This window comes from Schistocerca nitens, chromosome 4, assembly GCF_023898315.1.
Source record: "Schistocerca nitens isolate TAMUIC-IGC-003100 chromosome 4, iqSchNite1.1, whole genome shotgun sequence".
Lineage (NCBI taxonomy): Eukaryota > Metazoa > Arthropoda > Insecta > Orthoptera > Acrididae > Schistocerca > Schistocerca nitens.
In genome coordinates, this window is record NC_064617.1 from 597,386,977 (window position 1) to 597,413,973 (window position 26,997).

General features: G+C 44.7%; 1 protein-coding gene across 1 annotated transcript in view; it reads left to right on the forward strand.

The window, feature by feature from the left end:
- The first annotated feature begins 6,691 nt into the window (after positions 1–6,691).
- Positions 6,692–26,997, forward strand: part of LOC126252935 (juvenile hormone esterase-like) — a 93,503-nt gene continuing 73,197 nt past the window's right edge. The window contains exon 1 of the mRNA XM_049953929.1: positions 6,692–7,092. Coding sequence (XP_049809886.1) covers positions 6,877–7,092 — 216 coding nt within the window. The 5' untranslated portion in view covers positions 6,692–6,876. The remainder of the gene's footprint in view (positions 7,093–26,997) is intronic.

Genomic DNA, 26,997 nt, shown 5'->3' on the forward strand with positions numbered 1-26,997 from the left:
TATTGAGTATTTGTTTTAATATAGAGATATTCCACCTACGTTCTTTTAATGATTTCTCTGTTTCGTCAGCACATATACACTCCTGGAAATGGAAAAAAGAACACATTGACACCGGTGTGTCAGACCCACCATACTTGCTCCGGACACTGCGAGAGGGCTGTACAAGCAATGATCACACGCACGGCACAGCGGACACACCAGGAACCGCGGTGTTGGCCGTCGAATGGCGCTAGCTGCGCAGCATTTGTGCACCGCCGCCGTCAGTGTCAGCCAGTTTGCCGTGGCATACGGAGCTCCATCGCAGTCTTTAACATTGGTAGCATGCCGTGGACGTGAACCGTATGTGCAGTTGACGGACTTTGAGCGAGGGCGTATAGTGGGTATGCGGGAGGCCGGGTGGACGTACCGCCGAATTGCTCAACACGTGGGGCGTGAGGTCTCCACAGTACATCGATGTTGTCGCCAGTGGTCGGCGGAAGGTGCACGTGCCCGTCGACCTGGGACCGGACCGCAGCGACGCACGGATGCACGCCAAGACCGTAGGATCCTACGCAGTGCCGTAGGGGACCGCACCGCCACTTCCCAGCAAATTAGGGACACTGTTGCTCCTGGGGTATCAGCGAGGACCATTCGCAACCGTCTCCATGAAGCTGGGCTACGGTCCCGCACACCGTTAGGCCGTCTTCCGCTCACGCCCCAACATCGTGCAGCCCGCCTCCAGTGGTGTCGCGACAGGCGTGAATGGAGGGACGAATGGAGACGTGTCGTCTTCAGCGATGAGAGTCGCTTCTGCCTTGGTGCCAATGATGGTTGTATGCGTGTTTGGCGCCGTGCAGGTGAGCGCCACAATCAGGACTGCATACGACCGAGGCACACAGGGCCAACACCCGGCATCATGGTGTGGGGAGCGATCTCCTACACTGGCCGTACACCACTGGTGATCGTCGAGGGGACACTGAATAGTGCACGGTACATCCAAACCGTCATCGAACCCATCGTTCTACCATTCCTAGACCGGCAAGGGAACTTGCTGTTCCAACAGGACAATGCACGTCCGCATGTATCCCGTGCCACCCAACGTGCTCTAGAAGGTGTAAGTCAACTACCCTGGCCAGCAAGATCTCCGGATCTGTCCCCCATTGAGAATGTTTGGGACTGGATGAAGTGTCGTCTCACGCGGTCTGCACGTCCAGCACGAACGCTGGTCCAACTGAGGCGCCAGGTGGAAATGGCATGGCAAGCCGTTCCACAGGACTACATCCAGCATCTCTACGATGGTCTCCATGGGAGAATAGCAGCCTGCATTGCTGCGAAAGGTGGATATACACTGTACTAGTGCCGACATTGTGCATGCTCTGTTGCCTGTGTCTATGTGCCTGTGGTTCTGTCAGCGTGATCAAGTGATGTATCTGACCCCAGGAATGTGTCAATTAAGTTGCCCCTTCCTGGGACAATGAATTCACGGTGTTCTTATTTCAATTTCCAGGAGTGTAGATAGGATTTTAAATGTAGACTGCCAATGGCTCAAATGGTTCAAATGGCTCTGAGCACTATGGGACTCAACTGCTGTGGTTATCAGTCCCCTAGAACTTAGAACTACTTAAACCTAACTAACCTAAGGACATCACACACATCCATGCCCGAGGCAGGATTCGAACCTGCGACCGTAGCAGTCGCACAGTTCCGGACTGCGCGCCTAGAACCGCCAGACCACCGCGGCCGGCAGACTGCCAATGGCAAGAAGAGCATTTCTGAAGGAGAGAAATATGTTAACATCGAATGTAAATTTAAGTATTAGGAAGACTTCCCTGAAAGTATTGGTCTGAAGTGTAACCGTATATGAAAGTGGAACACTGATGATGAAAGTTTAGACAAGAAGAGAATAGAAGCTTTTGGAATGTGATGCTAGAAAATTAGAAGTGTAGATCACTTAACTAATGAGGAGATACTGAATGGAACTAGAAAGACAAGAAATTTGTGGCACAGCTTTACTAAAAGAAAAAATCGATTGATAAAACTCATTCTGAGACATCAGGAAATTAGCAGTTTATTACTGGAGAGAAGTGCGTGGGGTAAAAATCGCAGAGGGAGACTGAGAGATGATTACAGTAAGCAGGTTCAGAATAATGTAGGTTGTAATACTCACAGTTATTTTGATATGAAGCGGCTTGCACAGGATAGAGGAGCATGCAGAGCTGCGTCAATCCCGTCCTCGAACTGAAGACCACAACAGTAACAGCAACCCCACTCATAGAACTACAGCTGATGACTTCAGTCTACCCTCCATATGTTGGCGAAAATACGTGTTTAAGGACAGTAGTAGGAATAAATCATATTGAATGTTTTCTCCGAAAATTATTTTGAACAATTAATTCAGGAGTCCATACGAAGTGTTAATGGTTGCGGAACTATACTGAACTTCTTAGCAACAAATTACCCTGAGCAAATATGGAGCATAATGACGGTTATGACGATTAGTGACTGCAAGGTCGTTGTAGCGAGCCTGAATACTGTTAACACTCAAATCCACCAAAATTAAACGAATTTATGTCTATTTAAAAGAGCAAATAAAAATCCGCGTTAGGCCTTCCTATCTATGTGAGCATAGATCATGTGTGGTTTCAATTAAAATAAATAATATATACGGCAATTGAGGGATACACAGTATAACAAATGAAGCAATAAGAGATGGTGCAGATCTATGATGATTACTCGAAACAGGTCAACACACTATTGCAGAAGGAACGAAAATCGAGTGCCAAAGTTAAAAGAACACAAAATCCCTGAAGAAAAACGAAAGTAATGAGAAGTAGCAGAAATGAGAACAGCGAGAAACTTAACATCGGGATTGATGGTCACGAAGTAGATGGAGTTAACGAATTCTGATATATAGGCAGCAAAATAGCCAGTGACGGATGGAGCAAGGAGGACATCAAAAGTAGACTAGCACTGGCTAAAGGGGCATTCTTGGCCGAGAGAAGTCCACTAGTATCGAACATAGGTCTTAATTCGAGGAGTAAATTTCTGAGATGCACTTTTGGAGTGCAGTATTATATTGTAGCGAGTCATGGATTGTGGAAAAACAGAAACAGAAGAGAGTTGAAGCATATGTGGCCTGGTGCCGCAGAAGTATTCTGGAAATTAGGTGGATTGATAAGGAATGAAGAGATTCTCCAGAGAATATGTTCAAATGGCTTGAGCACCATCTGAGGTCATCAGTCCCCTAGAACTTAGAACTACTCAAACCTAACTAACCTAAGGACATAACACACATCCATGCCCGAGACAGGATTCGAACTTGCGACCGTAGCGGTCGCGCGGTTCCAGACTGAAGCACCTAGAACTGCTCGGCCACATCGGCCGGCAGAGAATATGTAAAGCACTGACAAGAAGAAGGGACGGGAGGAAAGTACAACTGTAACACATCGTGGAATGACTTCCATGGTACCGGAGGGAGCTGTAGAGGGGAAAAACTGTAACGGAAGACAGAGATTGGAATACATCCAGCAAATAATTGAGGACGTAAGTTGCAAGTGCTAGTCTGAGATGAAATGGTTTGCGCCGGACGGGGAATTCTGGCGTGCCGCTCAAACTGTTCAGGAACAGATGAAAAAAAAAAAAATGAAAAAGTTTGGACTGCGACACAAACTATACGAGAGAAATGAATCGTTGCTTGCTTCAGGCGGCAGATTTCCCTGTCTGTTTTCTTTACACAGGGCGTCACACCTATCTGGTCCACCCAAAATATCTCTGGAACAATAACAGCTATTGGAAAACGACTTTCACCGGTATCAATGTAGGGCTGGGGCCCATGAATGTACATATTTGGGAACATTCTAAAACGAAAGCATATGTGTTTTTTAACACAAACTTATGTTTTTTTAAATGGACCTCCTATATTTTTTCTTCAGCAATCCATAGCATGACAAAGCACATACACAATGGCGTTGATTGCATCGCAATATTCCCATTACATCCCGAGATATTAAGACGTGAAGTTGGCGCTTGAAACACCCGACATGTGCTGCTAGCGCACGTCGTGAGGCTCAGGCGTGAACCCCATGCTGCCCGTAATCGCGATGTGCTTGACATGCGTAATCACACTTCCATACTTATCAAGAGGTCCGAAACGAATAATACGGTCTGCTGCCATCCTGCATTAACGTCGTAAATTCCAGCAGGTATTTATCCCATAGGCTAGGGGTGATGCGGTTCTGTAACATATCTGTGTACCGCAACGTTAGTCACAAAGTTAACTTCGATTATCGTTAATCCGTTACTAAAAAGGTAATGCCGTTCAACGTTAAAACTTTACTTTACTGTAGATCTAGCGCAAGTGACAGTTAATCATTAACTCGTAATAGTAAAATTCATGTTAATGGTTTTAGTGAAACGAGCAAGTGGACTAAAAGTTGTACCGTTGTTTAGGTAAAAATGTTTTGATTTGGGAAGTTCAGGTAGGACATAGAAGATGAATGTAAACATGTTTAACCAATTAGTCTTATTATCACATAATTATCAATGTTATGTTTATCTAATGCGCTAAATGACAAATTGTTGCAACCAAATGTTTCTTAACATCACTGGGTAAAATGACCCTTTGTAGAAACTTCCACTGTGATACCAGCACTACATACTAAACATAGCGTTTACATCTAATGCTCAAAGTGATGCCCATTGGCTTGCATACATAGGGTCACTCTGCGGATGAAGGATGCCCTACTTCGTGCTACTGTTTCCTCTTTGATGGCTGTACAAGCATCAATAATGCGTTGCTTCATGTCCTCTGGTGTTGTTGGTTCATGTTGGTAAACAGCAACCTTCACTACTCCCCAAAGACAATAATCCAGCGGTGTAAGGTCCGGAGATCGGGCAGGCCACCTAACTGGGCCACCTCGTCCAATCCACCTACCAGGGAACTTACGGTTCAGAAGTCGTCGTGCTCGTAAGGCGTTATGTGCAGGGCATCCGTCATGCTGATACCACATGACCATTCTCCGGTTCAGAGGTACGGTGTCCAAGAGAACAGGAAGATTGTGTCGTATATATCTAGAGTATTGTCTGCCATTTTGGATGCCATTTATAAAGAAAGGTCCGATAATGGTATCTCCAATAATCCTACACCAAACATTAACTTTCCACGGACGTTGATGCTCTACCTGACGGAGCCATTTTGGATTGTCTGCGGACCAATAATGCATATTCCTCATATTGACGATTCCTTTGTTGGAGAATGATGCCTCGCCGGTAAAGAGAACATCTGCAAAAAAATTTGGATTAGTCAGAAGTTTTTGCTGAGCCCACCGACAAAATGTTACCCTACTGCGGAAGTCATTTCCATGAAGATCCTGGTGTAAATGAACATGGTAAGAATGAAATTTATGACTTTTAAGAATACGCTGTGCACTTGATTTCGACACACCAACTTCACGTTCAATTTGACGTGTGCTGATTTGAGGATTCACAGCTATGGTAGCGAGCACAGCAACTTCAGCACGTTCATCTGTGCGTGTTCTAGGACGATGTCGAGGTCTTGGATTTAAGCTTCCCGTTTCACGTAGACGAGATGTGAGACGACCAAACATCCGGCGCGAAGGCGATGGCTTGTCAGGGAATTGTCTTCTGTACAGTCGTTCTGCCTGAACAGCATTTCGTCCACTACAACAGGGTACAGTAGAGGTATGTAGAGTAGGATAGAAAACAGACATATTAACTTAATAATCATAATGTTCGCTAACAGTACTGTCAACAAACAAGCAATCTCAAACGTATTTGCCGTCAACGTACATTCTCCATAGATCAGCAGCATTTCTACCATATCTTCATGTGTGTACATTATACTATACAGTATAAGTTCCACAACACAACGTTTATTCACAATGTGTACTACCTCCGTGCCGTCACTAGATTACTCTGATGCACGACTACACTGGCAAGCGGTGTACTGCACGCCAAAGCAACAACAAATGGATGCTCGGAGGGTGGTGGAGTACAGGAGTTTGCATGGGTCGCAAATCATAAACAAGGCGTAGTGGTAACTGTGGCAGTAGCTGGAACTACGTTGGACACTTGACTAGGTAGAGCCAGGCCCTGGCGACAGGCACAATGGGTCATATAACGCGTTAGATAAACCTTATTTTGGGTGTGCAGGATAAATAAGACAACCTGACGGGTGTACACCGATCGGTACTGGTTCATGTTGTGTACGTAGGTACGTAAAACGTGCAAGAGGGAAACCATTATGTGCTTATGAGAGTTGATGGCAGCAGACCGTATTATTCGTTTCGGACCTATTGATGAGTATGGAGGTGTGATTAGACATGTCAATCACATCGCGATTACGGGCAGCATGGGGTTCACGCCTGAGCCTCAGAACGTGCGCTAGCAGCGCATGTCGGGTGTTTCAAGCGTCAACTTCGTGTCTCAATATCTCGGGATGTAATGGGAATATTGCGATGCAATCAACGCCATTGTGTATGTGCTTTGTCATGCTATGGATTGCTGAAGAAAAAATATAGGAGGTCCATTTAAAAAAACATAAGTTTGTGTTAAAAAACACATATCCTTTCGTTTTCGAATGTTTCCAAATATGTACGTTCATGGGCCCCAGCCCTACATTGATACCGGTGAAAGTCGTTTTCCAATAGCTGTTATTGTTCCAGAGATATTTTGGGTGGACAAGATAGCTGGGACACCCTGTATAACATAAAAAGGGAAACCGGTCGTTAACATCTGGCTCATGAGTGTACGCAGCTTGCTCCATACCCCGCGCTCTTCAGCAGCGCGAAGAAGTAGGCACGGTGGGAGGGACCTAGTTAGCGGCTCAGCGCCACAACGGAACACAGTTGCGCTGGCGACCGTTTTATCAGACGAAAGATGGCCGCGCGCCTGTACGCTTCGATGACGTCACTGCTGCTGCTGTTGCTGCTGCTGGCAGCCTCGCTGAGCAAGGCGGGCGAGGGCGGGCGCGTGGCGCGGACCCGGCACGGCGCCGTGCGCGGCGTCTGGAAGGCGTCCAGCGCCGGCCGGCGCTTCCTCGCCTTCTACAACCTGCCGTACGCCAGGCCGCCAGTGGGACCGCTGCGATTCAGGGTGAGCACTCAGAGATGAGTCTTAAGAAAACCACAACAGCTGTTACTTTAGGTGCATTAATTAAGCAGCGACCGGTTTTACTGTATACGAACGTTGTCTGTTGACCAAGTTGGAGCTGACATCTAAGGCTGTTGGTATAGAATAAAAACAACAGTGCGTTAATACGTGCGCCTAAACTAACAGCTGAGGTAGTTTCTTTTTTTTCTTTTTTTTTTTTTTTTGGTATTCGTATTAATCAGCTGTGGAAGTACAATCTCAGTAGTACTCAAAGGTGTCTCTGTGCTCGCGTAAGGAACCATGAAGAGCAGTAAGTAACGCGACCTACAACACTCATAAGAGTGCTATGCAGTTTGTTAAGTAGGTTACTACGCCAGCTGATGTGCAGAGTGTAAAGAAAGCTTCAAGTCTGTTTTGTGGCCTTAATCACATTTAGGTACATTTGATTACTAGTTCCGGCATGGCTAAGCTGCCATCTCCAGAACCTCAGTGTAGAGTGTATGAAATCATGCTGTACGATAAACCGCACGTTTGTCTTTGTACCATCGTAAAGGACTCACAATGAACAGAGACTAAAACATTAAACCCTTTAAAAAAATATGTGTCCTCATAGCAGCACCGTCATACATGTGTGACACATCAGGAAGTGCCACATGTGTCTCAACTGACTGCCAGCTCACGTGTATGACTGCGTTGCGATGTTAATGTTTTACTCTCTTTCCAGCATGATTTCGTAACATAAACCGAAGATCCGAAGACGGCAACTTAGCCCTGCCGAAACTAGTAATCCAGTGTACCTACATGTGATCGAGGTGATAAAAACTTCATATCTTTTTTTTTTCATTGAATTCATGATCGCTCTACAGATGACAATGCCAGGTATTCATGACATACAGAGTGTTAAAAAGGAAAAAAGAAAGAAAAGAAAAAAACCGAACGAGTGCGAGTAGGACTTGCACTCTGAAGGTTCCGTAAAAGTTTAGTTATGAATATAGAGGGCGGTCAGAAACAGTCTGAAAAGCCTGTAATGGACTTTCAGCGTACGCCACTCTGTCCTCAGTCCTAATCAGTGTACGAGTATACAATGTGTTCACGTACTGGATAAGCATTTTAGGGATTGCTAGGGGATTATATAGTACTAGCTATATTTGCCGGATGCTCTTTCGACACACTGTGAACCGGTAAAATTACTCACACAGAGGAGCAAAATAATGATTACGTTGTAGTCAGATCGCCCCGAAAGACAAATCGCGATACCAAAAAGGTATTTTTGAAATCGGTATCATGATAACATTTTATTGCAGCTGTTTTGAAAAAGAAGCCTATGATTAAAGTATTTGGATCTGTAACGAAAATTGAACATTAAAAATACCTTAAGCCACTTTCGAGCAAGGAATGTATCTCTTCATCTTCAGTTTGTGACGTCGGCATGTATACCTGAACTATCTTCGTCTGGTTTGGTTTCTTGTCGAATCTACTGAGAATAACCCTATCACTGAACTGTTGACAGTAGCTCATTTTCTGCCCTACTGTCCTATTCATAACGAATCCTACACCAGTTAAACCATTTTATGCTACTGTTGATACTACTACATATTCGTCTGACCACAAATTCCTTTCATCTTTCCAGTTCACTTCATTCGCCCTCAGTACATGTGTACTGAACCTTTGGAGTTCGTTTTTCAGATCTTCCTGCTTTCCTACTACTTCAAAATTTCTCGCGTTCTATGCTCCGACTCCTAGAATGTTATTCCATTGTCGGTTATTCCATCTTTCCTTCATAGCGCTTCCCCTCCCTCCTGGGGACTGATCCGGAATCTTTTGCTAATGGAGAGATGATCCTGATGATGACCATCACACGTTACGTGTCATGTGTATTTCTACAGAGGAGATATCCGGTCTCCAGGAGTGTCGTAACATTCTAGCAAGGAATGTATTATAGAATTCTACAGCAGACCGATGTCAAGAGATTTAGGCCTATAGTTTTGTACGTCCGTTCGACGACCACAGACAACGGAAAAGACCTGTGCTTTTTCCAATAATTAGGAACGCTTCGCTCCGCCACTGACCTTCGTTACACTACTGCTAAAAGAGGGGCAAATTCTTTTGCATATGCTTTGTAGAATGGTGTCCCATCAGAACTAATGGACTTTCCTGTCTGGATTGATTTCAGTTGTCTTTTTTTATCCCAAGGTCACTTATTTCTAAGTTCTTGTGATGATTTATAAGGAAAACACAGTGCGTTCAGTTTTGATACAAGTTGTTCAGTAATTTGGCCTTCACAGTGTCATTCTCGTTTTCGATGCCATTATCGTGATGGTGCTTGGAGAGATGACTTAGATTCGTTAACTGATTTAACGTAACACGAAAACTAAACTTCTTAGGATTTTCTGTCAGGTCGGTAGATGCAATTTACACACATCAAAAAAAGTTTTTCATCACCCTGGTTCCCAGAACTCCTGAAGATAGACGTTGATTGTGGATATTATATCATAGACATAGTCCCTTTGGCTGTTCATAGATGTCAGTAAACCCACTCAAAGATGTAAACAACCATGCATGAGCAGTGCTTATTAGACGCACGGGGTTTGACAGCCGATCAGTTTCATTCCACCAGGAAGGAGCTACATGGCTCGTATTGCCTGTAGTTCAACCATGCCTAGATGGTCAATACCGCGGTTCGATCGCGTCCGCATTGTTACTTTGTACCAGGAAAGGCTCTCAACAAGGAAGGTGTCCAGGAGTCTCGGAGTGAACCAAAGCGATGTTCTTTGGACGTGGAGGAGATACAGAGTGACAGGAACTGTCGATGACACACCTTGCTCAGGCCGCCCAAGTGCTACTACTGCAGTGGATGACCGCTACCTAAGGATTAAGGCACAGAGGAATTCTGATAGCACGCCACCATGTTGAATAATGCTTTTTGTGCAACCACAGGACGTCGTGATACGACTCAAACTGTGCGCAATAGGCTGCATGATGCCAACTTCACTCGTGACGTCCATGTGTAAGGTGCCAGCTTGAATGAATATCAATTTCGCACCTTACATGAGATTTTATAGGTCGTAACAAGTAGATGAATATTTCGCCTGGCATACTTCGGCGATAATTAGCAGATTTCCCTATCAAATTGTACAGCGTGTAATGCAAAGCGATGACACGCCATTCGACGGTTTTAACACACCGAACCCAAATGCTGCATGTCAATGAGCAAAAGGTGAAAAAAGCTGCTGGAAGAAACTTTTTTGTTTGGGGCAGACACGAGTTCCACCATCATGGCCCGAGTACAACGGAACACTTCTAAAAGGGGCTAATGACCTGCAGCAAGAGGGACAAGGAACACACTGGACGGTACATCAATGTATGGAGAAATTCTTTGTAAAACTGTGTTGGGGATTTCCAGATGGGTGCAAACATTCCAGCGACGCAGTTGATCACGTGAAATTCTCATGGTACACTCGTGATGTACACGTGGAACCCTCTAGGTGTCAGGAGTGGGCACAGAATGTTCAATTGGCTGAAATAAACACGGAAGAAGTAGAAAGGGGTGATATTTCGATGCAGTATAAACGAAGGCCCTTTGCAATTGGCAGAGTTAGTTTCCACAAGATGAAAGGAATGTTCCCATTGGTTTAAAAAAGCCATGACATGAAGCATGAAAGGACGCAGGTAGAGGATAGTTTGCTATAAAAGACACAAGACCGAAACCTTCGGAGACTCTCCTCTGAACCAGCGTCAAGTGAAGAACAGGGCGCATCACGCTCTGTACAACGACAAACGAGGAAATTTGTGTGAACACAGCGTTCACTTTGGCTGACATTAAGCTAGAAATAAGCTGAAGAGTCGTTGAGCTCCAATAGCAGAGAATTGAAACAGCCACATAGTTAATTGTTCTTGCAAGAACTGAGAGGACATTGAAGTATAGACGCTGCACCATCTATGCATGTGTATATCGCCATATTTTTCAGACTAGGGATGAGAGCATGTTTCCTCACCAAACTAGAAACATAGGACAGTTTTAGCTGATAAAAATTAGTAAAGATTTTGATTAGCTTTTTATAGGATTTTCAGTGGGTGAGAGCAGCAATGCAGCCAACAGCACATCGCAGCTAAAAGGTAAATGCTGCTGGCAGAGGCATAAACTTGTTGGTTCACCAGCTTGCATCCACTCTGAACTCGATCAACCTTGAGTAATCTTTTTCCCATCTTGTCACAAAAACCAACCATCCTCTGTAGACTAAATTGTCATCCTAAATAGTACCGAACTTAGAACCAGAATCGGATGATTTGCCGTAATATTGGCCAACTGCACAGTGTATAAGTAAGAAAAATCTTGTAGAGATCCTTCTACTTAAATTTGATGTTGTTGTGTTCAGTGTTATTTGTACTAAACATGACTTCATGTGTTACCTTTACAGCTGTCCTGAAATATTCATGTCACAATCTGTGTAAACTCGTCTACTTCTTTGACAATAATTCTGAAATTAAACGAACTGTGTCATCTAAAGACCGATATGCTTTGTCAACAGAATAAGGGTTCACTTCCTAACCCCAGTCATTTATTCTAGTGATGCTAACGCACTCACAGGGTGTTTTTGCTGATGTCTGACAAATGTGAAAAGGAGTGGATTGTCAGACATGGCTAGGTCCATCTTTGCAACCACGACACGATGCAGCTCGGTACAGATTTGCCCAACAACGTGCCGTATGGACTGCTAACTATTGGCATCACGTTCGCTTCACCGATGAGTGTCGCATATGCTTTCCACCAGACAATTGTCGGTGATATGTGTGGAGGCAACCTGATCAGGCCAAACGCCTTAGACACACTGTCCAGCGAATGCAGCAAGGTGGAGGTTCCCTGATGTTTTGGGGTGGCATTATGTGGGGCCGACGTACGCCACTGGTGGTCACGGAAAGTGTTGTAACGGCTGTACGATACGTGGATGCCATATCGACCGACCATATTGGCAGCGTATTGGCGAGGCATTCGTTTTCATGGACGAGAATTCGCACACATTGTGAATGAATTCTTTCAGAATAACGACATCGCTCGACTAGAGAGGCCAGCGTGTTCTCCAGACATGACCCCTATCGAACATGTCTGGGATAGATTGAAAAGGACTGTTTATGGACGACGTGACCCACCAACCACTCTGATAGATCTACGCCGAATCGCCGTTGAGGAGGAGTGGGACAATCTGGACCAACAGTGCCTTGATGAACTTGTGGATAGTATGCCACGATGATTACAGGCATGCATCAATGCTAGAGGACGTGCTACTGGGAATTAGAGGTAGCGGTGTGTACAGCGTTCTCGACCAGCACCTATGAAGGTCTTGCTGTATGGTGGTACAACATGCAATGTGTGGTTTTCATGAGCAATAAAAAGGGCGGAAATAATGTTTATATTGATCTCTATTCCAATTTTCTGTACAGTTTCCGGAACTCTCTGAACCGAGGTGATGCAAAACTTTTTTTGATGTGTGTATTTTCGATTTCGTTTGAACGCTTCACGCATTTCGATCCTTAAGACCGTTTTGATTTCGTTCATTGACTGTGAAGCTTTCGCTGCGATTAAATGTGCAGTTTCCCATCACAGCTGTCGGTCCCTCAAAACTTTTTTCGGTAATTATATATCTCTAAAGCGTGTTGTACAAGATTCTTGAACTTCGTCTATTGATGCTCAACACTGTCAGCGCTGGAGATTAAATTTTCTTTTTGACCCTTCAGATAATCAGAAAGCTGCATTCGTTTGGAAAGAATTAACCTGAATTTTTCACTGCCACGGCTGTGCCACGTAATTTTTTTAAAAAAATAAGGATGGGCAATGTAAAACATGGAAGGGACAACGTACCAAGGCATTCTGTCTAGATCTCTGACTTGTGCTGCATTAAAACAGTAGAATAGCACAAAGCGCGGTTGCGTAGCAGACATCAGATAAATCGTGAATGACGTCTTCTTCCCAGTGTGACATCAGACAAGCCGCGAATGACGTTTAACCTCTTCGTAACAGAGAAATACCACAAAAAATTCACAAAATACACAGTTGTGACATTTACCTAGCGATTACTACATACCCACGAAAGAGTGGCTTGGTACGTTAAAATATTTTTAAACTCAGAACACAATCGAACATTTTCCTCTTCTTTTCTCATCTCTGCTAAGAGTCTGCTGGACATTATCGTACAAGGATGGACATGGCTAAGACTGCCTTAATCGCAGCTTATGGAACTGCAGTCAGAATAAATGTTTTCCTTTTCTAGGAAAGTTAGAATGTCAGTCTATCAGGTTTCTCTGTTGATATTTACCTCGCGCTGTATAGGGCCATCTATAATTTGTCCTGTACTGAGTTGCACTACTTATAATTGCTCAATAACTAGAGGAAGGACAACTACATAGACACTATGTAAGGTGATAAACCACAGTAGAGCTCAGAGCTGAAGGCAGAGCACCAAGACAAATGGGCAATCCAGAGCAATAACATTTCAACCCCTCCTCCTCCTCCTCCTCCTCCCCACCCCACTCACCCCCATGAGCGGATAAGCGCGTCGTTGTCGAAAAGCTGTGCAGTGGTATGACGTTCAACCTGCGCTGGTCGGTACCGTACTGCTGACGCTGCAAAATTGCTGTTGCCGAGCGAGCATCTATCCTCTGTCTGCTGCCCGATCGTCTGCGAGTTCAGGCAGCCATACATCCTGACCCCTGCACGGGTCTATGATCCAGTCAGCTCTGCATCTGGAGATGTATCTTTGGACTACTTCCTCTCCATGAATCGCACATCGCAGCCTGACGTGTTCACAGCGACAACTGTGTTCGCCAGGCCAACCATGTTGCAGGGCAGGCAGTAACGCGTCGCTTTTCCGACACAGCAGCAGCAGCCAGCGCAGTTGCACCAGTGCAGTGCTATCACCTCCAAGGGCAGGCCGGAGGTCAGCACACTGCCAGATGCCGTTACAACATCTGTGACTCACTCATTGTCGACGCTAGCAGCACTCACTCAGATCTAACGAATCTAACAAAATGGTTCAAATGGCTCCAAGCAGTATGCCACTTAACATCTGACGCCATCAGTCTCCTAGACTTAGAACTACTTAAAAGCTAACTAACCTGAGGACATCACACACATCCATGCCCGAGGCAGTATTCGAACCTGCGACCGTAGCAGCCGCGTGGTTCCGGACTGAAGGGCCTAGAAACGCTCGGTCACAGCGGCCGGCAAATCTAACAAACCGCATTAAAGGGTATCGACGAACTCCCTTCTTCTGCCGCACCTATATCCATCTTCGACAGAGAATTGCCGCCCACACGCAGCCATTAGAGAAACCACATTACATTTGGTCTCAGAAGTTCTGCTGAACACGGACGACAACTAGAAGAAAGTAGCCAATGCCATGGTTCGGCAGCAGGAACATCCTACGCAGCAGTTTCAGTATGTGCCTATTTTAGGATTGTTTTGGGCATGTACGGTTGTTTCTGTATTCGTTCTTTTTTATGTTCTGAGTATTCTTTTCAGTTATGGAGGTAGGAAGCAGCAATATGGCTGAAAAAGTACTAGGTCAGAGTGCGATTCAGCATGTGACAGATCCAGCATGAGCGACGTTCAATAAGTGACGCGATACTTTTTCTCGGCCAATTTCGGTTGAAACAAAGCGTAATTTGTTGTGGGACATCATCGAATATTCCTGCTTGAACGCCGGTAGTTTCATGAACTTCTGATAGTTGGCGATGCTATACGTAGCTTTCAAAACGGCGTCCGTAACGGAGGTGCGGTCCAAGCTGTGAGCTGTCATTGAGTTTCTTTTGCCGTGTAACCAGTGCATCGCACATATTCAGAGGGGCTTGCAGAATGTCTACGGAGACTTCTCAGTGAAAAAAAGCACGATTAGTATGATGAGTCGTCTCTCATCGTCTCTACGACGCCGTCCGCCCCCGTTAGCTGAGTGGTCAGCGCGGCAGAATGCCACGCGAAGGGGCCCGGGTTCGATTCCCGGCTGAGGCAGGAGATTCTCTCCGCTCAGGGACTGGATGTTGTGTTGTCCTCATCATCATTTCATTCCCATTTCCAACGCTCAAGTCGCCCAATTTGGCATCGAATGCAATAAGTACTTGCCCTCTGCGGCCGAACTTCCCCTAATGGGGACTCCCAGCCCACAATGCTATACGCTCATTTCCATTTCTATAACGCCGCACAAATCTGTCCGATCCCTCGAGTGCCAGCCTGCCGCACACAGCTATAACTCCCGCAATGTTGGAACGTCTGGACTCTCTCATTCGAGGTGATCGACGGATTACAATCAAACACCTCACTTGTCAACCAGACGTCTCTGTTGGTCGTGGTGACACACTCGTCTACCAACTGGGGTACTCAAAGGTGTATGCCTCCTGTTTTACTAGCTGCTTAACAGAAGAAAATAAAGAGGAATGCTCGAGCAGCCGTGCGGCATTGCTTGGTGTTCCGAGGCTGATCGCGACAATTATTTGTTGAACATTATCACAAGCGATGAAACATGAGTTCATCATTTCGAATCTGAAACAAAACGGCAATCCGTGGAGTGCCACCGCACCACCTCTGCTCCACAGAAAAAGTTGGTAGCCACACTCTCAACCGGTAAAAGCATAGCGACGGTCTTTTGGGATTCTGAAGGGGTATTCTGTTTGCTCCAGCATGATGCAATGATCAAGTTTGAAGTGTATTCTGCTACCCTCAGGGAACTGATAAAACGACATCAGGATGTTCATCGCCACAAAAATGCAAACGAACTTCTTCTTCTTCTTCCCCAAGACAACGCTAAACCTCACACAATTCTGTGCCCCCGAGAGGTGCTCGCAAAACTTCATTGGACCGTTATTCCTCATCCACGCTACAGCCGGGATCTCGCACCTTCCGCCTGTTTGGCCCAATGAAGGAAGCACCCATGAGGAGGAGTACGTGAATGATGTTGATTTTATTGATGGAGCTCCGACGCCGACTTTCTAGAGTGGCACCATGTGGACATACAGGCCCTGTCAATAAGGAGGCATAAGGTCATCTCACTGGACGGAAACTATGTTGAAGAACAGGATCTTGTAACCGAAAGAGATGGGAAGAATATGGTGTATTGGAATCCTGAATAAAACCAACCTGTTATCTGAATATAAATGTGTTCTATTCCTTATTGAACAGCTGGAGTAGCTCAGTTGCAGGCAGATTTACGCCAGCTGAGCAAGGAAAGAAGGGAATGGTCATATTCTAATGAACATATGATAGTAGCAGTGCTTTATTGTCACTCTATTATCTGGGGAATCAGGGGAAGATTGCTTCGTGTTTCTCGATACATAATGTAGGTAAATCTACCAGTTTGAGAAACTGGCAGAATGGGCTGTTATTTACACTTGCTTAACTAAAGTTTGTGGGAGACGCTACGGCATATTTAATGTGCACTGGAAATTAAGAGAAAAACAGTCATTTGATGATTCGAGCGAAGAATTTGTGGAGAAATAGAGGGAAAAATACAACAAGATGCTACTGTGTGCAATTTAACGGGATACTTGAGAAACACAGGGTTTGGTCCAGAATTTTGCAGACCGCATTCATGAAATTAATATCATTAGATATCACCTCTCAAAGGACGAGAAAGAAATCCAACGAGCACTTGGTTTGTCTGCGGGGGGCCTCATCCAAGACGTGGAGGCGGCCTTGCCTGCGGCTATCGAACGTACGGGATGCAGTCGTCTGCAAGTAGTTCTGAGGCGATCCTCAGTTCGTACAGGCAGCTGGCGGATTTGGTGAAGACCGCTGGCCTCGCACGCGGGGTGCAAGCACAGCTCTCTATTTGCAGCATCGTTCCCAGAGTGGATCGGTGTCCTTTGGTTTGGAGCCGAGTGGAGGGTCTCAACCAGAGGCTTCGTCCACCCTGTGACGGTCCTGGCTGCAGGTTTCTACACTTGCGCTATTGGGTGGGAATTGTAGGACGCCCCTAGGTAGGTCAGGGGTGCATTACACAAAGGAAGCGGCTATTCGGATAGTAGAGTACTTGTGGCGTGCACATGGTTTTTTTTTTAGGCTAGGCAGTAGTGCGAGGTGTCCTGATGAACATTCACCAGTCGACGTGCAGGCAGGGAAATCAGGACGCGCTCAGTGTAAAGACACTTCAGCTATCAAGATTTTAGCAGTAAATTTTCAGTGTGTTCGGAATAAAGTTCCTGAATTTACTGCCCTCCAGGAAGCGTGTGGCGCGCAAATTATTCTCGGGACAGAGACCTGGCCGAACCCTGAGATAGGAAGTTCTGAAATATTTAGTGAGGGTTGGTACGTGTATCGGAAAGACAGATAAGACACCATAGGAGGTGGTGTCTTCATTGCAACTGACAAAATATTGTGTCTACTGAGGTCGAAGTAGAGCGTGAATGTGAAGTTATCTGGACACATTTAACAGGACTAGGGGAAATAAAATTAATTGTGGGGTGTTATTACCGGCCACCAGGTTCCACCGTGACAGTTATAGAATCATTCAAAGGGAGACTACATTCTGTATCGCAGAAGTATCCGGATCATGCTATATTAGTCGGGGGCGACTTCAACCTACCTAGTATAGACGAGGATGGCTATGGATTCATTATAGGTGGTACAGACAAGTCGTCGTGTGAATTACTTTTGAACACATTATCCGAAAACTGTCTTGAGCACCTAAATCGACAGCCAACGCGTAATGGAAATATTTTAGATCTGGTAGCCACGAACAGACCAGACCTCATCGACGGTGTCAGTGTTGAGACAGGGATTAATGATCATGATGTTGTCATTACGACTATGGTTGCGAAAGTTAAAAAGTTGGTCAGGAAGGCTATGACAGTATTCTTACTAGAAAGAGCAGATAAGCAGTTGTTAGCATCCCACTTAGTAAATGAATCGACTTCATTTACTTCCGGTACGATGGACGTGGAAGAATTATGGGCAAATTTTAAACACATTGTAAACCACGCATTGGACAAGTATGTGCCGAAAAAGTGGGTTACGGACGGAAAAGACCCACCGTGGTTTAACAGCAAAGGCAGTTGCACTCGCGGTACAAAAAAAAAAAAAAAAATCGGGAGAATGAGGACAGGCAAAAATTAGTAGAGATTCGTGCTGCTGTAAAAAGAGCGATGCGCGAAGCATTCAATCACTACCACCGTCATACCTTAGCAAAAGATCTTGCTGAAAACCCAAGGAAATTCTGGTCATACGTAAAATCGGTAAGCGGTTCGAAGGCTTCCATCCAGTCACTCACTGATCAGTCTGGTCTGGCAACGGAAGACAGCAAAACGAAAACTGAAATTTTAAATTTAGCATTTGAGAAATCTTTCACGCAGGAGGATCGTACAAACATACAGCCGTTTGAGTCTCGTACAGATTCCCGTATGGAGGACATATTGATAGACATCCCTGGGGTTGTGAAGCAGCTGAATGGGTTGAAAATAAATAAATCGTCAGGTCCTGATGGGATTCCAATTCGGTTTTACAGAGAGTACTCTACTGCATTGGCTCCTTACTTAGCTTGCATTTATCGCGTATCTCTTGCCCAACGTAAAGTGCCGAGCGACTGGAAAAAAGTGCAGGTGACGCCTGTATATAAGAAGGGTAGAAGGACGGATCCTCAAAATTACAGACCAATATCCTTAACATCGGTTTGTTGCAGGATTCTAGAACACATTCTCAGTTCGAATATAATGAATTTCCTTTAGACAGAGAAGTTGCTGTCCATGCATGAAAACTGCTTTAGAAAGCATCGCTCCTGCGAAACGCAACTCGCCCTTTTTTCACGTGATATCTTGCGAACCATGGATGAAGGGTATCAGACGGATGCCATATTCCTTGACATCCGGAAAGCGTTTCACTCGGTGCCCCACTGCAGACTACTAACTAAGGTACGAGCATATGGGATTGGTTACCAAGTATGTGACTGGCTCGAAGACTTCTTAAGTAATAGAACCCAGTACGTTGTCCTCGATGGTGAGTGTTCATCGGAGGTGAGGGTATCATCTGGAGTGCCCCAGGGAGGTGTGGTAGGTCCGCTGTTGTTCTCTATCTACATAAATGATCTTCTGGATAGGGTGGATAGCAATGTGCGGCTGTTTGCTGATGATGCTGTGCTGTACGGGAAGGTGTCGTCGTTGAGTGACTGTAGGAGGATACAAGATGACTTGGACAGGATTTGTAATTGGTGTAAAGAATGGCAGCTAACTCTAAATATAGATAAATGTAAATTAATGCAGATGAATAGGAAAAAGAATCCTGTAATGTTTGAATACTCCATTAGTAGTGCAGCGCTTGACACAGTCACATCGATTAAATATTTAGGCGTAACATTGCAGAGTGATATGAAGTGGGACAAGCATGTAATGGCAGTTGTGGGGAAGGCGGATAGTCGTCTTCGGTTCATTGGTAGAATTTTGGGAAGATGTGGTTCATCTGTAAAGGAGACCGCTTATAAAACACTAATACGACCTGTTCTTGAGTACTGCTCGAGCGTTTGGGATCCCTATCAGGTCGGATTGAGGGAGGACATAGAAGCAATTCAGAGGAGGGCTGCTAGATTTGTTACTGGTAGGTTTGATCATCACATGAGTATTACGGAAATGCTTCAGGAACTCGGGTGGGAGTCTCTAGAGCAGGGCTTCACAACATACGTGCTTGCAGAGCAAGCTGTGAGCAGCAAGGCGCGAGCACGGAGCAGCGCGAGCACGCTACCCCCACTACCGGATCAGAGCGGAGAGTGGGGAGAGTCACGTGGGGTACACAACAGCTGCCGCCAGTCGATGTAAATCCGCGGCCACCTGCAGGGATATCACTCACGAATTATTACTGCGACAAGTGAAACAAATAAAGGAGAATGTACAGGTGCCACATAATTTTACTAGCTTAGTGTATGCCTCTACCATCTGTAGACACTGAAACTAAAGAATTCCACGATAATCCTATATTTTCAACACTTTCTTCAACACTACTTAAAATATCACCTCCGGTTGTAGTGTTCTTCATGGCTACTACATCGAGGAGCTCCTCCCTCACCTGAAGATCTCTGTTAACACCTCTAATAAATATGGCAAGCTGCGCTGTTCCAGTAATATCAACACTTTCGTCCAGAGCTAGAGAATACGCCATAAAATCTTAACAGATATTTGCAAGCTGGCTCTGGACGTCGTCTGCCATGTCCTGTATGCGACGCATAATGGTCATGTTAGATAATGGCGCAATCCGAAACTGTTCAACTTGAGATGGACAAATGTTCCGCTGCAACTACAAAACATTCTTTTATTAAATCACCATTAGTTAAGGGGCGCAGGGATTTTGCTAAAAGCAAAGCAATTTTGTAACCCACTCTGAGAGCTGCCTCAGTTGATTTTTCTTCATCGTCCAGATTTTCTTCGGATAGCTTCCTTTTATGTTTAATAACTTCCTGTGCACGATCTGGTCAATCACATTTTCCACGTCCGTAGTCTTTCGCGTGGTACGACATATAATGTCGCTGCAAATTAAATTTCGTAAAAGAATTCAGCGTTTTGTGACATACTAAACATTTTGCAACACCATATTTTTCAGTAAGCAGATACAATTCCTCCCAATTGGGGTTGAACTGCGAAAGCTTCGTTGGGGTTACACAACGGCGACTTCACATGATTTTTAACCAGCGAAGTGACTGTTAAGAGCTGATCGTAGTACTTTAAACGTTACACAGTCGGCGCGAATTCAATAGGCACGCTGCGGCCATATTCAAACGTGCGCGCGCATTTCCCCTCCCTCCCCTCCCTCCGTACTCCACGACCTTGCAGCTGCTCGCGAGCAGGTGCCTGAGCAGACGCGAGTACTCGCGCTCAAAACCGGCCAGTTGTTAAGCCCTACTCTAGAGGAAAGGAGGCGTTCTTTTCGTGAATCAGCATTTGAGGCTGACTGCCGCCAACTTACTCACACACGTATATTACAGAAAGCCAAACTGAGAGCACTTGATGCGTTTCTAAGGGGTTAGCACAAGAAATGTCATAAATTGTTCGTATGGATTTCCCAAAGGCTGTGAATGAAGCAATAGAAAGCGCGACAGCACTGGCTGAAGCTGATGTCATCAAAACACGGGAAGATATACTGACAGTTAATACAGATACAAAAGTTTTAGATGTAGTCATGGAGGACATATGAAGCATAAGTGCAAGGAACAACAGTGACAAGTATGTACACATTTAAGACATTGTGAACGTAACCGCAGTAACAATAGTTTACAGAGACAGGAAAAGTGGCCACAGAGTGGTCCTCCTGCTGAGTGAGTCAGAGTGCGGTGTGTCCATCGTACGACGTTTCCAGTGAAGGTTATCACATGTCACCTCTGTGTGGAAACAGCGACAGGCAATGTACAAATAAACCCACTACACTGGAGATTAAGCAGCATAGGGGTGGGTGTCATGTTGGTTCACTCTGTTCAGTGGATTCACAGAGGACGGGGTGGGGTGAGGGGGTGAGGGTTGGGGGGGGGGGAGGACGGGTGAACAAATGTCTGGGTTAATGAAGAAGTCCTCCGTATGATTGGCAGAGGCTACGAAATCATACCCGATTTAGATTTCCTTGTTGTGCATCAAGCCAGAGACGACAGAGCGGCATATAGTAAAACTGAACGCTACACCATTTCATTTCGTTTTTGCGGGCAGAAAACCATTACTGTTGCTAGGATCATTCCAGGCTAGGGGTGGCCACCTAAACTGTGTACAAGATTCCTTAAAGTCAATTCGCGGAGTATAATACCGAAACGACTGGAAAATGAATCTGGCGTGACGTAATGCCTGATCTGCTTGTTAACTCCTTATCTGTTCTGAACATTTGCTTGAGATCGAAAAGTCAGAAAAAGCACAATATTTTACATGTAGTTGTCCTATATACAGGAAATTAATGTAAGCATTGTTGAGCCTGTCACCAACGATAATTTTAATTCTAAAGAGGGGAAACAATCATTTGGCACTCTGATAGCCAACCTGGAAGCACTGGATGAGGGTGAGTTAAACAGGAATTTCAAACTAGTCCATGCAACGCTAGGACAGTCTGTCAAATACCCATACTCATACTCATTAAGAAAGTATCAATTCAAGACAGATAGGAGAAGGTGTAAATGGAGAGAATATTGGAAGAATACATGGTGTTACTTGATCCTCCTGGACCATTACATGCCACACCACTCGCTTTCTACCTTACTCCAAATGAGAGTGAGTTGACTGTCTATTGGCCGGCCGCGGTGGTCTCGCGGTTCTAGGCGCGCAGTCCGGAACCGTGCGACTGCTACGGTCGCAGGTTCGAATCCTGCCTCGGGCGTGGCTGTGTGTGATGTCCTTAGGTTAGTTAGGTTTAAGTAGTTCTAAGTTCTAGGGGACTGATGACCACAGCAGTTGAGTCCCATAGCGCTCAGAGCCATTTGAATGTCTACAGAGAAGTACACAGACTCCGCACCATTTGTAAACAGTCGTAGAAGAGTTTATAAATCAACAACTTTACGATGTTATCATAGAAGAGAATAATAGTCTGTGGTCTGCATGGGTTATCATTGCTCCAAAGACATCATCAGATGGAAGTAAGACATTTACACGTTGTAGTGACTATATACAGTGTGATTATAATTAAAGTTAAACTTTCAAACCGGTGTAGAAGTAACATGACTAGTCAGAATGACGTCAAATTGCAACGGAATATTATCGGAGAAGGTGGAAAACGTATGGCAGAAGAAAAATAAATAGTTATAATATCTAGCAATAGGTGGCATGTTGACTGCAAATGACAAATGAATAATATAACAACGCCTAAGGTGTAAGTTTGACGTTAAACAAACTGTACTACTCAGGGTGCACGGGTGAACAGGTGTAACACTGTTAGTTACGTAAGCCCGTAAGCCCATTCGCCAAGGCAAGGTCATATCACATCCGATGGGATATCAAATCGGATTATTAGTTTCGGTGTGACTGGCGCTAAACATGTTCAATATGTTGTCCACCGTTTTCTGCAACAAGTTGAAATCGGGAAATAGCATCCACAGCTGATACAAGTGCTTCTTGGGTCACGCTCAGAATGTGTTGCGCAATGCGTGCCTTCAATGCAGCACAACATGTTTCAGATGCCCAACAGCCAGAAGTCACACGGATTAAGATCAGGTGATCGGGACGGCCAGGCTGTAGGGAAGTGGCAGCTGATAATTCTAGCATTTCTGAAACAGCTCTTCAGCAGCTGGTTAACTAGATTTTCAATGTACGGACGTGCGCCATCTTGTATTAAAATGATCCTATCCACACATTCACGCTGTTGGAGAGCTGCAATGATTTGGATACGCAGAAGACACTCATAGCTGTTACCAGTGATAGTACAGGTAACAGGACCGGAACCACCTGTCTCTTCGAAAAAATAAGGCCCTATGGTAGATAATGCCGTAAACCCGCACCACACAGTGACCTTTTCGTAATGAAGTGGTATTGGTTGATTTGCGTAAGGATTTTCCGTTGCCGGTATTCAACAATTCTGTGTATTGACATATCCTGCCAGATGGAAGTGGGCTTCGTTTCTCCACAAAATCCTCCACGGCCAATCATTGTCCACTTCCATGCGAGCAAGAAATTCTAAAACAAAGGTCTCTCTTGCTGGCAAGTTAAAAGGAAACATCTCATGCACATGGGTAATTTGGAATGGATAGCTAAGAAGGATGTTCCGTAGGATTTTACGCACTGTGCTCACGGGTATGTCCAATGATCGGGCAATTCTCCATGCACTACACGTTTGCACACCACCACTCGTCTCCTCCTGCTTTGCTGTGGCCACTGCCTTCACTGTCGTCGAATCAATTCGTTTCCTCCCTCTACCAGGTTGCACACCAAAAGAATCCGTCGTTTCGAAATTCCAAATCATTTTCTCCAGACCCATGGCAGTCATCGGACCAACGCCTTTTTTCAAACCCTTCAGTGTCCGGAACTTCTGCGGAGCGACGCACAGTCATCATTCTTGTAATAGAGTCTTACAAGCAGAGCGCGAGCCTGCATATGGACAGTCACGGCGAACGTTGTAGACGCGAAAGGAGGAAAAGCCATGTAGCCTGCGTGTTTGTTCCAACTTCAATGGGTCGTGCGCATGACAGGTGTTTTCATTTACATATTATGACACGTACGGCCCCACCTCGTGATCTGTTTTCCCACTATTGTTTTTCTTCTGCCGTACATTTTCCCCTTGTCCGACAATATTCCGTTGCAATTTGATGTCATTCTGATCGGTGGTGTTATTTCTACAGCGTTTTGAGAGTTTAACTTTAATTACGAGGGTTGACTGAAAAATAATGCCTCCACCTTCGTAACTCTTCAACAGTTGGCAGCATTGGTGTGCGGCAGGTACTGGCTTGTTCCGCAGCCTCTTCTCTTTAGCTCCAGTTGCCGGGAAGCCTTATCATTGAACAGTTGTGTTGTAACAGTGTAAAGTATAGAACCCTGCACAAACGGTCATTCAATTAGATTTAAGTAACGTGCAGTCATTGAATTGTTGACAGCAGAAGGTGTCACCCCAAAGGCGGTTCACCAGAGAATGAAAGCTGTTTATGATGATTGTGTTGACGTGAGTACTGTCAGAAAGGAAAGGGGAAAAGTATTCCTGCAACATGACAATGCCAAACCACACACTTCATTTGCCACCACAGCAGAACTTCAGAGACTGAATCCCACCACCATATGGCATCCTCCATACAGTCCACATTTAGCACTGTTTGACTTCCATCTGCTACCGACAATGAAAGACGATCTGTGGGGATATCATTACGCTTCTAATGAAGATGTTGAGAGAACTGTGAGACTGTGGTTGTGGAAACAGTGTCGACTTCTTCTGTGATGGATTCAGAAAATTAGTTCATAGTTGGCAGAAATGTATCCATTTGGTTGGCGATTATGTGGAAAAGTGAATATTGGCAATTAAAGATCACATTCTAAGAATTATTTCTACGTTTTATTTATTAATATATTCCCATCCAAACACAGTTAACGAAGGTGGACGCATTGCTTTTCATTCAACCCTCGTATGATCACCCTGTATATTTGAACCAGAAAACAGTTACACATGCTAACCATATGCCTAACATGAAAGAGATATTAGATAATCCAGCCCATTGATGTTATTTTACAACTATGGATCTGCGAAGTGGGTACGGTCAATTAGAGGTAACACATGAAGATCGTCTGAAAACCATATTCTCAACTCCGTCCGGTAATTATCAATGTCATCACAAGGCTTTTGGGCTAAAACACTCTCCAGAAACCTTCCAACACCTATTAGATGGTGTATTGCGAGGATGAAAACCAAATCAGTGTATGGTCTAGACGATGTAGTTGTGTTCTCTAAGGACGCCCAGGTGCCTATATTGTGTTAAGGCGCAATATTTGACCATTTACGTGCAGCACCATTAACGTAGCCAGTAAAAATGCAATTTTGTATTACAAAAGTCTTTTACTTGAGCCATATTTTTCGCCAGAATGGTGTACGCATCAATCTACAACTTTATGACGCGATAAAAAATTTCCCAGTACCAACTACAGAGAAGGAGCTGCAGTAATATCAAAGTATAGCCAACTTTTATAGAAAATATATTCCAAAATTCGCCCTCACATAGTCCTTGAAGAAAGGAATAAAATTCCAATGGTCTTCTGATTGTGAAAGAGCATTTCTGAAACTATAAGATTTAGTGACTAGTACTCCAGTTCTCACTTTTCTAGGTTACCAAAAGTGGTCTTTGCTGCTGTGTAACACCAGCAATTTTCCCTTGGTCTGCATTTTGAGACAGGAGATAAACGGAAAACCCCATTTAATAGCATGTGCATTGCGACTTGTTAAGGTGAGGAAAAATAATTTAAACTACTGAAACGGAAATGCTAGTGCTAATATACAAAAAGCTTCTATATGCTGTTGTTTGTTGATAATGCAGCATTGAAATGCTTACTAGTTATTTAATTCGATGGCGTTAGCACTGAGTGAATTCGATTTTCAAGTAAACACCGACCAAGTAAATCACTTGCAGACACGGATAGTCTCAGTCACAAAATGCAAACCGTGGATAGTGTTGGGATGGATATGGAAAAATGGAGAGAAGCACAAATTGCTGCCTAGATGGTCGGTGGTGCGGTAGGCAGCTACAATTCAGCACAAAAGACGGGGTTGCTGTACACGAAGACTATCGTGGTACTAACAATATTGTGAAACGAAATGTTGAGTCACGCTCATGATTCAATTGTCGTCGGACATAGTGGGTACTTTGCCATGGAATGCAGAATTGTTCAGATTTACTGGTGGATAACAGACAGATAAGATGTCGACCATCACGCCAAAAGTTTTCCCTTGCTATTCAAGAGCAGAACTCATTCACCTAAAGATTTCAAGGCAGTGGTTACCAGATGCAGATAAACCGCTTCAGGTGATAGCTATCTACATACTCGGACCGTTCGCTTATACATCAGCAGGAAACTGTTATATGCTCAAAATAATTCATCATTTCTCACGTTTGGTGTCTATGATAGCAATGCACAACCGGCAAGCAGAAACAGAGCCACAAGTGATGGTTAACCAAAGGGTATCAATGATTGTAACATAGGAGACAGTAATAACAGACATAGGAATGAATATTATGGTGGGATTTAATTAAGCAGTTCTGCCAATTATTATGCCTTAAGATATTCAGGACCAGTGCATTACACTCAGAGGTGAACAGACGGGATTAGAGTCCACCGTAAGATAGGAAAAATGGCGGGTTGCTATGTCAAGTCATCACAACGATTGGGAAGCCCTGTTTCTTTATATATTAGCAGCATATAACTAAGAAATACATAAGAATACAGGCTTATATCTTAATGAGGATGTTTTCAGTGAGAATATTCTGTCACATTTTGATGATGATGATG